This window comes from Sinohyriopsis cumingii, chromosome 15 (genome assembly GCF_028554795.1).
Source record: "Sinohyriopsis cumingii isolate HCF-2022 chromosome 15, ASM2855479v2, whole genome shotgun sequence".
NCBI classification, from domain to species: domain Eukaryota; kingdom Metazoa; phylum Mollusca; class Bivalvia; order Unionida; family Unionidae; genus Sinohyriopsis; species Sinohyriopsis cumingii.
The window spans coordinates 121,920,733-121,935,889 of NC_142975.1; the positions used below are offsets into that span (position 1 = coordinate 121,920,733).

Sequence of the window (15,157 nt, forward strand, 5' to 3'; positions counted from 1 at the left end):
ATTCTGACTGGTTTCTTGATGACATTAATCTACCAAAGCCTTGATATTCTGATTGGTTTCTTGATGACATTAGGCTACTGAGGCCTTGATATTCTGACTGGTTTCTTGAACACATTAGTCTTCCGAAGCCTTGATGTTCTGACTGGTTTCTTGATGACATTAGTCTACTGAAGCCTTGATGTTCTGACTGGTTTCTTGATGACATTAATCTACTGAAGCCTTGATGTTCTGACTGGTTTCTTGATGACATTAGTCTACCGAAGCCTTGATGTTCTGACTGGTTTCTTGATGACATTAGTCTATCGAAGCTTGTTTGATATTAAATGAGTTAAGCCATAGACTCTATTATCAATTTTGAGTTGTCTCTTTTCAGTAGGGAAAATAACAGAAATTAACCCAAAAATGATTCACTTTTTTCTGTGATTGCAGTTGTTGAGCAAGAGTTCATGGAGGGACGTGGCACCTGTAATGAATATGTGGATGAAGGAAGGAAGCTTGTAGAATCGGAGTATGAGGAGATTATAGACAATAAAGGAACTGGCGAGATATCAAAACAGAAATTGCAAGTAGATGAATCTGTTCCAGCTCTCCCCCCACCCCCTTATCCCTATTTGAGTACAGCTGTTGGGAAAGTAAGAGGTGCAAACAGAGTTAGTTTTCAAAATGGCCTTATTCCTAGTGCCCCCTATGAGGAAGATCTTGTCTCACAGACGGCCAGGAAATGGGTGTCAAATGAAAATATTACACTAGTAAACCATGCACCGATGGAATGTGACAATTTTCAACGGGCCATCAGCACTGGTAAAATTGTAGAGCATGTAAGTGAGATTCCATTTGATGATGAGAATGCGTATCAAGACCACAGGTATCAAAATATTGTGAGCAAACTGAGCTTCCAATATCAAGACATTACAGAGGATATGGATGAACAGAATGACAACAAATTTGACTCAGAAAGAAGTCAGAATGTTTATATGGACTTCCAAACATGTGTTTCAAATTCTGCCTTACCAGCATCCTGTACAGACAGGAGTCCAAGTGCCCATTCCTATGAACACCTTGACCCTAATGCTATTGAGGGGGATGGAGAGTATGAGTCTCTATCATCGGGTAGTTCACACTCAGAACCACTGACCCTTAAAGACTTTGGAAAAGAGGACAGTGCATCGTATAAGAATTCTGCTCTAGCTGTGCTAGATGTTTGTCCAAGTTCCCCAGTGGATGAGTCAGATAATGTATAAGGGTGTGTTACAAAAAATAATTCTTGGATTTGATGATCCTATATGCTGATATGATCACAAAATATGAACTAAAGTTCTGGATCTTAAATTAGCAAGATAAACTTTCATTATTATTGGTATTGTGAATCTTTGCAATTGAGGGTTTGAGGAATCATCATAGGAAAGTTTTTCTGTTTGTCAGTTCCAGTGTCCTTGATCTTTTTTTAGCCTCAAGCCAATAGGTTTATTCTTTTCCTCAAATTCAAATGGAAGCTATTTACCGAGATTGGTAATGGTAGATGGTGAAGAACTCCAGTGCTTGTGCAGAAACTAAATAGGAAATGGTTGGATGGAGAGACAGACAGACATATAGTCTTCCTTATGGCAGGCATATACAAATATATTTATGAAAGAAGTACCATCTAGTGTTTGGGTTTTCTTTTTCAGAGTTTGCAATTAAGTGTATGTGTGCATCTGTGGATGGCTTTTGTCAAAGTTTTTTCCATTACTCGGTAATCACTTAGCTGATTGATTCCATATTTTGAACTATAATACCTATCATGTTATACTCCTCTTGTCTCATTATCAAATCTGCCCAAGTTTTTCACCTGGGTTGGGCCATGGGATCAAGAATTATAATGGGAACTGCTTGTGTTTTTTTCCAGCACTACTTTTTCTCGTACAAATACATTCCCTGATCACATGAGCATTAGGAATATAAATCTGCTTCCTTCCAAACCCAACTCCTGTAGACAGAGGGTAATAACTCTTGCCCATCACCTCCCCTTGCAACCACCAATGGTTGCTAATTTTAAGCTTTGCTTTCTTACTGTTACTTTCATATGTGATGCCTCCTAACAGTCCATGCCAATATGAAAGTCAGAATCAAATTTACCCATCCACGCAGGAATTTGGACTTACTGTCAATGACATTAACATTCCTCTATTTGTTGTATGCATTATGTTTAAAAAAATTAAGATTTTTAGGTGAATTTATCACATTCTTGGACTTCCTATATTTAGACCACATATACAACACACTATCACTTGACACGTCATTTACGGTTTAGTGTGACACTGGCTATTTTCACTTACTCTGTATGTAACAGGTGTTGTGTTAGTGACTTCTCCACCTCACCCACAATTTTTGGGTAGCCCAGTGGGGGGCACAAGTCTGAGCATGGCCTTCAGGCTAGTCTTTTAAATATTTTTTTTACCAGATCTGGTGGATCCATATGTCAATACAATTTTGCTGTCCAGCAATGAGAGATTCATCATATGTTCTTTCTCTTCCATATACACATCTAGAGCAGTAGTCATGCAAGTCCCTGTTTCTGCCCTCAAGCACTACTTAAAGCGCACAGGCAAGTTATGGCACATACAGCTCTTTCTCCTGGTGAAAACTGGGAAACAGGATAAGACACCTCAAGCCATATGTTTGTGGCTGAATTGGGTTACACCAGCAGCTCTTAACCTTTTTGGGTGGTGACCCAGATAAGGTTTGTGGTGTTAACCTTGTGACTCATTGCCATCCACCAATCAAATTTACAAAGCTACTTGGGTTGGAAATTTTAAATTGTTAAGGTTGATGTCAGTAACCCACTCAAAACAGCATTGCAAGACAGTTTTGGGTCATGACCTATTTGTTCAGAACCAATGGGTTGAAAGCTTGGTGTACTTTGAGGTCTCAAATGATCAGTCACCTCATGAACATTTCAGCTCATGAAATTAGTGTGATCTCTTTGAGCACTGCAGTCAGAGGTAATGTTTCAAACTAAGACATAAAAGAAGTTATTGGTTGGTATGCTGAGTCAGCCTTCTCCAGTTTTTATCGAAGAAATTTAGCTTCACAAAGACACTCTTTGAATCTGGTGGGACTGGTTGTGTTGGACCAGACCGGACACAACCTATTAGCTTCACAGGATTCACCAGTGAAATTTTGTTGGTAAGAAGATTTTAATAATCATCTTTGTAACTGGGTTATTTTTTGCATATGGAATCAGCTGCTGTTTCCTAGAAGGATACCTGAGGTAGAGGTTGGATGCTCGGCATTTCCTCCTCCAATTACTCTCCAAATGTTAATGTGATTGGGAAATGTATTATAAGGACAAGCAAAATTTAAAGTAAATTATGTTTCTCAGATACTATTTACTTGATTACATTGCATAAGAATCCTCCCTGCCATGTAGGCTTCTTCGTTAGCATGATGTTTAACATAAAAGCTAGTGACACCTGGTGGTGGTAAGGGGAGGTAATGGGGAAGAGTTATTGCCCTTGGCTACATTATAAACAGATGGAGGTCTGGATTTGGGTGGTAAGTCTTATATCCCTCATTTAATGCAATCGGGCAATTATTCTAAGAGAAACATAAAAATTGGCTATCTATATTCCTGTTTTAATGCATGTCAGACTTACATATAACATCATCACCCTTTCTCTTATTACAACTTCTTGCCCATGGGTGGAATCATGGGGTCAAGAATTATACAGGTATTCCCCCAAGATATATAAACTGCGAGATACGAAAATTTACAGATACATAAACTTATTGTAAATATGCATACAGACTGTTTTTTGATCTTCTTCTCAACTGCACCTGCAGTTCTGCTTCTCCTCCTTTGTGTATGTGCAAATCATTTCTCTTACATTTATTTCATATTCACATGGATTTTTGTTTTGTTCAAGTTACCCTTCACAGTGATGTCAAAGCTGTATGAAGCCTAGTAAGACCATGCTTGCATAAAAACTGACATAAATAGAGGTACATTGCATATCTCGGGTAATACCTGTTATGGGAATGCACTTAGGTGAAAGTATTTTCAAGCACAATTAGCAGAGTATACCTTTATCAGATTTGCTTATTATTTTGAATGAAATATCATCACGCACTCCCCTTTTTCCTGCTTCTGGTGGGACCATAATATAATAATGGTAACATGTTTTAGTTAAAGTTTTTTTCATCACTTGCATGTCTGTTTCCATAACCTCTAACCCAGTTCATTAAATATTTTGGAATATTATATCATAAACACTCCTCCTTCTAATACAACTCCCATCAATGGATGGGAACACTGTATAAAGAATTACATTGGGTGCACATTTTGGTTAAAGTCATATTTTCATTTATTGATTGCCCGATTCACTTTGTGTTTGGAATATCGTATAACTGTATATGCCATTTCTCTCTGTACAACTTCTGCCTCTGGATTTGGCCCCTAAATGGGGGCACTGAGTTCAAGAATTATAAAAGGTAATCCAGGTCACTTTATGACTGATCACACACTAAGCCCAGGGTCAAGTACTTGGGTATTATCATGGGGTCAGTATACATGACAGCTTTTGATCATTTTTCATTCTGTTGCTTGCAATTTAATTAACTTTTTATCCAGTTCAGTTCAAATTTGGAATATTGTACAAATCAAGAATTTAACTTCAATTTATTTATAGGCAGAATGAACTATTAGACATGGAAATTGACTAGTCCTGCTTAATCTCCAGTAGTCCTTCCCACCAAAAAAATGCTGACTGATAACAACTGTAACTTTACTAGCCATCAGACTAATACATTATGAAAAGCTCTGGTCTGACAGGAATTTTATTAGCCCCATACTGTGTTGTCCCTTGGAGAATCACAAAAACTACTAGTTTGACAAGAAATTTACTACCCTTCATTGTGGTCATTATTTGTTGGTTATTCCCTTTGATATATATATATATATATATATATATATATATATATATATATATATATATAGTTAATGGAAATGGTATTGAGAGAAAGAAAGTGTGTGATGATGTAATATTCTGATTTTTAAATAAATTGGTAAAGGGGTTATGGACATTTATATGCAAGTGATAATCTTTATTCAAAAACTTGAACCAAATTGTATACCTATTATAATTTCTGACCCCTAGTCCTCTAGATCTGACCCCTAGTCCCCAGGATTATTTGATGATGATGTAGTTAAAATATGAATTAAGTAAAGAGTTGCTAAGTTACAAGTGCTGAAAAAATTATTTGACCAAAAACTTAAATCAAAATCTGTCTCCAGTATAAATCTTTACCCTATCCTGGGTCAGAGCACAGGGTCAAGAGTGGTACAGTAAGGGGTGCATGTGAAAATGTAATATAATGAACTCAAAGTACAAAAAGGGGATATAAAAATATAAAGGATGGAAAACAAAATTTAACCAAAAATCATTAAAATTCTTTACTCTGGGAATTCCACCTAGGGGATGGAGTGGTAATGAGAGAAGGGGAGTATGTGATATTAGATTCCAAATAAGAGTTGAATTAGATGATAGATTACAAAGCTACAAGTGCTAGAAAAAAAAAATAATCTTTAAACCAACAATTTTCTCTACATTTTAAACCTTGACTATACTGGAAGCTCTCATCCAGTATGAGGGTGTAACAGTATTGGGACTGAATTTTAATGATTAATTAATTTTGCATGGTCTGCAGCTTTCAAAGGTTATGGAATATAGAACATAGTGCATTTATTATATGACAAGGATAGATGCTGATTTCCTTGTAAATTTTCTCAATTGTATCTTTTGGCTTTTCTTGGGTTTTTTAAATGTCTTATGTTTTTTTATTTGAAAAATTAGTTTGATAAAATTTGACTGCAGGATTGTGTAATAAGGAATCCATTTCTTCAAAGTACGTCACATATCCTTTGTGAAATAAAAGACATACTGATTGACATTTACGGCTAAATATGTTAGTTCCTCACACTTTTATTGTTTATAATTACATTTGTTTGTAATTAGAACAATCTTAAGAGTTAAAAGATAAAGTATACTTTGAAAATGATAAATAGAGTCACTTGACTACTGCATGCAAATTAAATCTGCAATCATTGAAAATTGGTGTTTAGGCAATTACCATATAGAATTCTATTAATGTTAAACAAGGTCAGATTCCAAAATTATCATTATGTTGTATGAAAACAAGAAACAGAATAATCTGAACAGTTCTTGCTCATGTTTCATGGTTGTAGTTAATTTTTACATGTTGATACAGATGAAGAATGAAGAGTACTCTTCTTAACAACATTTATTCTTGAAAGTTCATCATGAGCTTTTGATAATCAGCTAGTAATAATGAAAACTGACAGTGCTTTAAGTACAGTACTTGTTGAATAGGCATGATCTTTTGGGTATCAGTTAGTAATTAAAAAACTGACACTGGTTAAAGTACAGTACTTGTCAACTAGGCATGAACGTTTTGGGTATCAGCTAGTAATTAATGAAAACTGACACTTCCTGAAGTACAGTACTTTAAAAAAACATGTGGCATGTGAAAATATGTTGATGTTTAAATTTTTATCTCGGAAAACTGGGCTTTTAAATTTTAAGACAATTTTCTTTCATGTACCAGAACCTTGAGGTTGCAGAAAACAGTCTTCCCCTGCATATACAATACATTGGATATATTCCTGCATGGCTTACTTATGTAAGTCTTGTGATCAACTAAAAACAAAGCCAAGCCTTGAAAAAAGTATACATGTAGAATTTGCTAAAACCTTGAATTTACTTTAAATAACACATATGGAAATTTATGGTAATAACATCATAAGGTTTTTCCTCAGTCTATAGCATGAATATAAATACCATCATGCATGATTGTTTTCAAGTTGTTGTTTCTTTCATAAGTGAATTTTTGAACAAAAGTGTAAAAATGCTAATGAAACTCCTTATATTCCATTTTTTATGATCATTATTATGGATTTTTGCAAGTGTACTGATTTGTGCGATCCTTTCATTTGTAAACAATATTTTTCTCATAGTTGAGGTTGTAAGTAGCAATTTGTTTTATTGAATACCTGTAATTTTTGTTTCTTTTTTTATGGATAAATATTTCATCCAATTTTGCCACTGTGATTAACTGCATGTAGATATAACTGTATAGATTGCATGTATTTCGAAATCTTTTGACATCTATATCAATTCAGTTTTCATTTCAATTGCATTTTTGTTTACAAGATTTTGCGTAAATGTTGTTCTTCTAACTAGAGTTGTTCAATAAAGTTGGCTGAGCCATATAGTAAAACATGTCCAACCATTTGCCAGTCCATCCATCAACAAATTGACTTCCATAAGATATCTTTACTGGGAATTGTTGCATTTTAACCAAATCCAGTATGCACCTCTTTAAGTCTTGGATTTCAGGCTTTCTCTGTTATCAGGAGTTATGGCCCTTGATCACCCGTTGTAATTTTAGTTTTTTGCAACCCGATTTTACTTTGACATGCATCACAATATTGATGAAACCTTAAAGTGTTAAATTTCTAGTGTTTGACATCATTTACAGTACTTGACTTTGCATCCTACTGACTTTGGCTCTCAGCAGCTTAACTTGACAAGGTTTTTTGGATTTAAATGACATTTGACATGTGACTTTATAATAATGGGGCCTTAAACAATGCCCATCCCAACAAAAATTCCACTGTTTAAGGCCCTACCAAGCATTTATTTAATGCATCAATCTGTATTATAATTCAAAGTAGATCATCCTAGCAGCATTTGCTTTAAAAAAAAAAAAACCAAAGAATATTGCAGTGTATAAAACAGTTATGTAAATGATATTTCTAGGTATGTAAAAAATGATTCACCACCTTTTTTCTGTTCCTATACAAAATGTCTTAATCTTAAGCATTAAACATAAACTGATTCAATTAAAATTTTCATTCTTGTGTGATGATGACTTTTTAAAAATTTAGGACACTTTTTTGCCAGATCTAAAATGAATTTTTTTTATATTGCAAACTCTAGGTAATGATACAAGTAATATTTCTTATAAATTTACTTTGGAATTGCCATGGTTAATTTGGAAAAGTCTGAGTGGGTTCAGACAATGTGGGTATATGAGAAAGCTTGCCAATAGCTTTTTGTAGGTTGGTGGTTCTTTCCAATGTTTTCTTGGGTTCTTCCTCCACCATTTATACTGGCCACCATGTATAGCCTATATTGTGCTGAAAAATGGTGTTAAACGTTACAACAACAACAACAACAAAACCCATATTTTAATATATATTGCAATACAGTAACACTTTAAAAAACAATAAAATAATCACTAAAACATTTACTACATGAAAACAGAAATGAAATCTATAGACACCCGAAAGCATTTAAATTATCAGCAGATAAAAATGTCACTGCCATTTCTAGTATGTGTTTTCAAATCCCCCAGTGCACGTTTTTGCTTTTTACTAGGAATAATTTCAAAATCCATTTTGTTTTTAAAATTTGAAAATTAAAAGTCAGGTCAACATGCCTGTCAGCTAACTTGAAAAATGAGTCGACATTAATTGATATTTGGAGATCAGGTAGTGTGACATAAGGACTTTGATCTGACTGACCATGTGTTTCACATGGAAAACATAGATGTGATTACTGTTTGAAGTGTTTGCTCTCTTTTTATTCTCTAGCTAATCGTAACTGCAGATGTTGCATGCTTTACTGTATGTACATTCCAAGCATTGGATGCAAAAGTAAATTATTTTAGAGGAATTTATATATGTATGAACACAGACTCTTGAGTGCTGTTCATTATGAACAGGACACAAATATCTGAGGCAAAGTGAAGTTTATACATTTTTATTTAGAACTGGAAAAATATCCACTATTCTTGACTTCCCACCCCACAATTAAACTTTGCCTGAATAATGGTACATGTACTGTGAATCTTGTTTTAAATTCTTTTGCGATCTAGTACTAAGTGTGCACCTAGGAAAAAAGAAAATATGGCTCTTGAATTAAATTGGAAAAATCATACAGTATAGAGAGATATGTTGAATGAAAGCAAGACCATGAAAAAAATCAAGGTGCAGAACAATGTATTTCATCATGTCTTGCCGGAAAGGATAAAATGCACTATAATGGTGTTGTCGTTGCACCCCAACAATTCATATACTTGTTACACTTTCTGCAATATGATATGCCCATCTTGTGATATTGTAGAGGTTTTTTTTCTATTGATGGAGAATTTTTTTGATTTAATGTGTTCAGAATGAGATCAGGAAGCGTTATGTCAACATTAATTATCCATTGAAATGAATATAGCCAGATTTTTTTCCCTTTCCTTTGGAAAAATTCTGAGACTTTGTATATTCAAAGTATTTGATTTTTCCCAGGCATATTGCTTTACATTATAGGCAATTTAGGCCAGTGTGCAAAAGTTACTTCCCTTCTTATAATGGGAAGTAAATGCAACATGTAGTAGACAAAGTTTGCAGGGTGAAAAAGGGGCACTGGTTTGTCACCACTAAAATAAAACCCTTAATGCATCTGGTAGCTGTCACTTATCTTACCTCAGCAAAATTTCAAAGGCTCTATTTTGGAAAAAATCTTTAGATTTTACTTCCACTGAAATGCCACCTACAACACAGTACTTATATTTTCTCTGCTGTCATTTCCTGGTGAATGTTTGACACTTGGGTAAACTTTTTCTTGAACATAAGTATTTTTAACCATTTGTTTATATTTATGTTCCATTAATTATTCAAGTTGTAGCCATAACTTTTGGGGTTTATTCTAGCTCTTTGTAATGATCATTTTTAAATGATGATGATTTTTTTGTGATTGTGATGTAAAGAGATTTTTTTTGTTCTCATAATCTGCTTATAAAATACACAATGTTGTTCAGAATATATCTATTCATAATACAAATAAATATATATATCACCTTCAATTTGTAATTTATATTTTCTCAATGAATAAATACATACTGCAGGTAAATTCCATGACGGAGCCAATATATTGCTATCATTTGTATGTGTACACACACACACAGCATAATTGTTTACTGTATGTCTACCAGTCTCACATTCATTGATGGAAGCTGCATGTGACCAAGAAAAGCGAAGAATTGACGAGATGTTCAAAAATGCATACATGTCAATCCTGAGAGGTATAAGCATAATTATTGCTAATGCAAGTGGCAAAAAGCATAATCTGAGCATAGAAAGTATAATGTATATATCACATGCCTTGGTTAGAGTACAAAATGAAAAGTTTACATTTATTCTGGCTACTAACCTGGATCTGCAGATGGTCAAAATTCTGGACACAAATGGACAAAATCCATGTGGATTAAAACTATAACATTTGCACAATTGATCCTGAAGTCAACAAATTCTGTATTGAGCATGATTATGTGCTCAATCCTTGTACCACATTATATCATTCTTGTATTCTTCTTTTCAAATTTGTAAAGCGGTGTTGATTTGTCCTTTTTCAGATAGACACCTTTTGAAGTTTAAAAAGATCCATCTGCTCTAAAAAGTTTCAGTCATATAACATCTACAATACTGTCAATGCCTATTTCTATTAACATTGGGCCCCATTTTCTTTCAAAGTACAGACTGGTCCAATGCGTAACTATATTATGAATTTAATTAATCTGTGGAGCAAAGTTTCAAACTGAAGAAACCTGTTTGTATTATACACAGTTCCTATAAATATAAGAAAAAAAGTTAAGTACATGTAGGTCTACAATGTACAAAAGTACTCTTACTCTTCTTAAGCAGTAGTCTTCTTTTTCTGAATATTTTCAAGTTTATATGAGTGGGATCAAAGAGATAATAATAATAATGACAAACACAACTTCTATTGCTTTATGTTTAGTTTAATTTTTAATGTACCAGAAAGCAGAATCCATATACAGGCAAGCATAAGTTAGGTAAAGAAAGCATAATGGGAAACATGCATGCAAATGTCAGTCGACCAAATCAGATTCAGCAGAGCACCTTCATGAATTTCAAAAATATTTAATCCAGTTCCTATAAAACATTTGCATTAAAAAATGCACAAATGGTCTTGAATTCATAAAACCTTCAAGACGGACATAAAGAAGCCAATGAAACTTCAGACTCAAACCTCTCAAGAATTATCAATAATAACTGTATGAAATCTGCAGTCCTAGAGATAATACTATTATGAAATATTTCTATGAATTTTCCATGCATTAGACTGAATAAATATGAGTCCCAAAAACATTCTGAGCCTGAACCTAAGTTCTGTGCTTGATTTATTTTATGAATTCAAGATCAAAGTAATTTTTGTTATTAAAGGTCATGATGATTCGCTCCCGAGAAAATGAACTTGCTGTAAAATATAAAAATTTCTTTATTTGTCTTCGTTGTCACGCATTTTACATTTTTACAACTACACATCCTCAGCAACGCCACCCTATATGCATATTAGTCAGGAATCGAAGTGTCCATTTTCCAGAATCTAAGCAGCCTGTCAAGAAATCATGAAAAGAAATAAACTTACAAAGTGTACAAGAAAAATTATTTCTGTATCTTGTTAAGGTAATGCATACCTTTAAAAAGGAACTTGTTCCTGGGATAATAAATGATGTATCCATTCCTCCAATTCCAGAAAATCGTTAGTATTTCAGTATTGTAGACCAAAACAGTAACAATACACATTAGTGTTTCTATGTTTCTTCACTTTATTTTATTTTATAAATTTTCACCCAGTGATTCTATGATTAGATAGTTTTGGATAATGCATTCCTTTCTTTGTTTGACAACCAGTATTCTGTGTATCAATCTAGCAATATATATATATATAAAGATTGTTTATAATGTTTCACAAGGGACTTGGATTTTTATATCATTATAACTAATAAGCGGTGTATTAAAAAACTGTTTATCTTTTTTGAAAATGTTTATTTACTTCTCTATGTATGATTTCTTTAAGAACTTGTGTGTAATGGTAATAAAATTTTCAAGCATGTTATCATAAACATAAAAAAATATACAGTAAGTTTTTACCAGCTGATGAAATTATCAAAATACATGTTCAGCCAGTGAATCACAAAAATCACAATTAAGTAAAAATGTCTTTGTTTAATACATAATTAGTAAATTGTTCTTTATGTATCTTGATAGGGAAACTATTGTCAATAGTCATCTTTATTTTGAATTCTGAGATTTTTTTGTTGATGTGTGTGTGAACGTGTGATTTGAATTTTTAATGTAGCTTTAATGATTTTCCAGTCATATCACTATGATGTCTGCAGTGTGGCAGTTCATAATGATCTCTAGCATTGGGACATCATGCCCCACCCTGTCACATTATCCTGACACCAGGCTGACCAGTCCTAACAATAATCTCTTAATGCTGAGTGCCAAGCGAGGCAGCTGCTAGTACCATTTTTAAGAGTTTTTGGAATGACGCAGCCATGGTTTGAATCCATGACCTTCAACATCTGAGGTGGACACTTAGGCTACTGGAGCAGTCTTTTTTGTTTATATGTTTTTCAGTGACATGCAAATGCTCATACAGAATATCAGGAGTATCACAATGAGTTTGAAGGCACAGTCTACATGTCTGAAATGCTAACTAAAACCTTGCTGGCTTCAGGTAAAACAGTATTGATTTTCTTTTGAGTCAAGATATTTTCTTACTTTCATTACAAAATTTATGTTTTCAAATAATGTAGTAGACACAATATTTTGCTATACATCAGGCAATATATTTTTATCAGCTATTTGTGAGCTGGAATTAAAAAGAAAAATGCCAGGCACCATAGAAAATTAATTAGAAAAGGTCAAAACTTGCTTCTGATGACATTGGTAAACAATGCCTCTACCTGCATAAACTATTTAATCCCAAGGCAAGCCTCATTTTGAGCCATGTTGAAGAAGTTCATGCTTTTTGATGAAAGAATGGACAAATTAATAATCACATAGCTAGCAGCTTCTGCTAGTGATATGGTGAAATTTTTGTTCTCAGCTGCATTTTGCACATTCTTTGGAAATGAGGTACTCACATGAAGAACACATTTTTCAACCAGAATTTTGCAGAAAGAAGGCAGTAAGAAATTAATTCAGATGCAGTGTCAATGTATCAGAAGGCATGATCTCAATGGTGAGTGTCACCCAAGGATAAAAATGCAACAGAAGGTAAGGCAGTTATATGATGTTTTTACAAATTCCAGACAGGAAGTAAATTTGATGCAAAAATGTTCAACCAAACGGGTATCACAATGACTCCATCCAGGAACATAATCCAAGAGGAGTGGCAAATAGAATCCAGTAAGAATCTGATTATGTCTTATTTAAAATATACACTGAATTGAATAAGACTTTATTGACACAATAATAAGAATAATAATAATAATAATAATAAAACAATGCATTGTACTGGATTATATAATGTTCTAACATGAAGTGAAATGAGGAGGTTATTTAAATATTAGAAAAAATTAACTAAAAGGTCTCCTTGTTCTTGTCCCCTATGGTCCATTACAGTAACACAACCCATGGAGCTGCACAGGAAAGGAACATTCAGAATTTAATATTTCAGCTTTCTAGCGAATTGGATAAAAAGTTAATTAAAACATTGAGAATGAATCAAAACTTGAACAAAATGGTATCGTATGTATTGATCCCATGGCCCCACCCAGAATCTTAACTCTGGGGAAGTGACAATGCAATCTGTTACGGTCAGTGTGTGATGATATATTCCCTGCAGGAAGTGAATTTCACCATGAAAATGTTACTGAGGAAAAAAAACATTACTGAAATGTGTCGCCATTATGATTGGTATGTAGAGAAAGGATTTATATGATAATATTATTTTTCTAAACATGAAGTGAATTATTAAAAGAGTTGTAGAAATATAATTGACAAGAAAACTGTAACCAAAACGTGTTCCATTTATAATTCTTGACTTCATGCATGGCTCCTTCCAGGGGAAGGAGTGGTACTGTAAGAAAGGGAATGTGATAATATAACATTCCAAATATGAAGTCAATCAGGTTAGGGGTTACTGAGCTAGAAACACTGGAAACATACTAAACATGCATGAATATTTTTTTTGCGTCAAAACTCTTCCTAGAATGATAAGTTATCATGAAACCAAAATACACTGATAACAATAATTATGATTACAATTTAAGAAATTTTTGTAATAAGTTCATTTTGAGCTAAAGTTAATATTTTCATATAAGTGTGTTACTTTACACATCCATTAATAACTTACTTTCTTCATAACTTGGAATATGCAAGTTTATTTTGTACAATTTCCATCAATTCCATTACTCTCTTGGCCTCAATTGGGTTCTGCCAGTTACCTCCCTTTTTGAAGTAAGACCCAATGATCAGGCCATTGGCTGAGCTGTACTCCTGATAATTATCTTTGGTAACACCTGAGCCAATCAAAACTGGAAGTCTTACTGACTGCTGTACACCTGAATTAAACAAAAATTTAAAAAAAAAAGTTCTTTAAAGTTTCTCTATACTCTACTCCATAAATGTACTATATGGATCGATGCCATTTCCAACAGGTGACAACATTTGATTTACTCAGTGGCACATTAAACTTGTAAGCTCATTAATTCAATGATTATTTCAAGCAAAGTTGAGAAAATCAGGAAATAACTGCGTTAATGTTTTCAATACAGAAATTACTCTCAAAACAAAAAGAAGAGATTTTTAGATTATATTGAATACTGATGTTATTCGAGTTTTAAGGACCAATACTAAGTCAATTGCCATCTCAAATGAGTTCATATCAGCTTCTGATTACTTCTGACTGGTTAATGATAGATACAGTAGAACTTCAAAAAATCATGAGTGCTGTAAGTCACAAATTTTCCTTTTAGTTTCTACTGGTCAATAGGTCAAACATTTTCCTTCTTGTTTCTGCTGATCCATGGGCCAAAAATTTTCCTACTAGTTTCTACAGGTATGTGGGCTAAACATTTTGTTATAGTTTATACTGGTATATGGACCAAATATTTTTGTTCTTGTTTCTGCTGGTAAATGGGTCAACATTGTCCTTCTTGTTTCTACCGATCTGAGTTTTAAGATTTCAGCTAGACAAAGTTTCGGACTATGATTAAACAATTCATTCGAGTAATGCCGATCCATGACCATACTTACATTATGAGAGAGATCGCCTTATACAGGGGTACC

The 15,157-nt window shown here is 33.6% G+C and overlaps 2 protein-coding genes across 6 annotated transcripts in view; one reads left to right on the forward strand and one right to left on the reverse strand.

Moving 5' to 3' along the window:
* The window catches only part of LOC149782629 (uncharacterized), a 122,283-nt gene extending 112,368 nt beyond the window's left edge, over positions 1–9,915 (forward strand). For both annotated transcript variants that reach the window (XM_089934112.1, XM_089934113.1), the window contains one exon: positions 430–9,915. In XM_089934112.1, coding sequence (XP_089790238.1) covers positions 430–1,241 — 812 coding nt within the window. In that variant the 3' untranslated portion in view covers positions 1,242–9,915. The remainder of the gene's footprint in view (positions 1–429) is intronic.
* LOC149782630 (uncharacterized protein F13E9.13, mitochondrial-like) overlaps positions 1–15,157 on the reverse strand; it is a 69,557-nt gene that overhangs the window by 24,504 nt on the left and 29,896 nt on the right. For 2 of the 4 annotated variants that reach the window (XM_089934114.1, XM_089934117.1), the window contains 2 exons: positions 14,223–14,430; positions 10,831–11,468 (listed from right to left, as the gene is read on the reverse strand). In XM_089934114.1, coding sequence (XP_089790240.1) covers positions 14,228–14,430 — 203 coding nt within the window. In that variant the 3' untranslated portion in view covers positions 10,831–11,468; positions 14,223–14,227. Of the gene's footprint in view, positions 1–10,830; positions 11,469–13,309; positions 13,507–14,222; positions 14,431–15,157 lie in introns of those variants that run through there. The other 2 variants (XM_089934116.1, XM_089934115.1) reach the window with 2 other exon arrangements.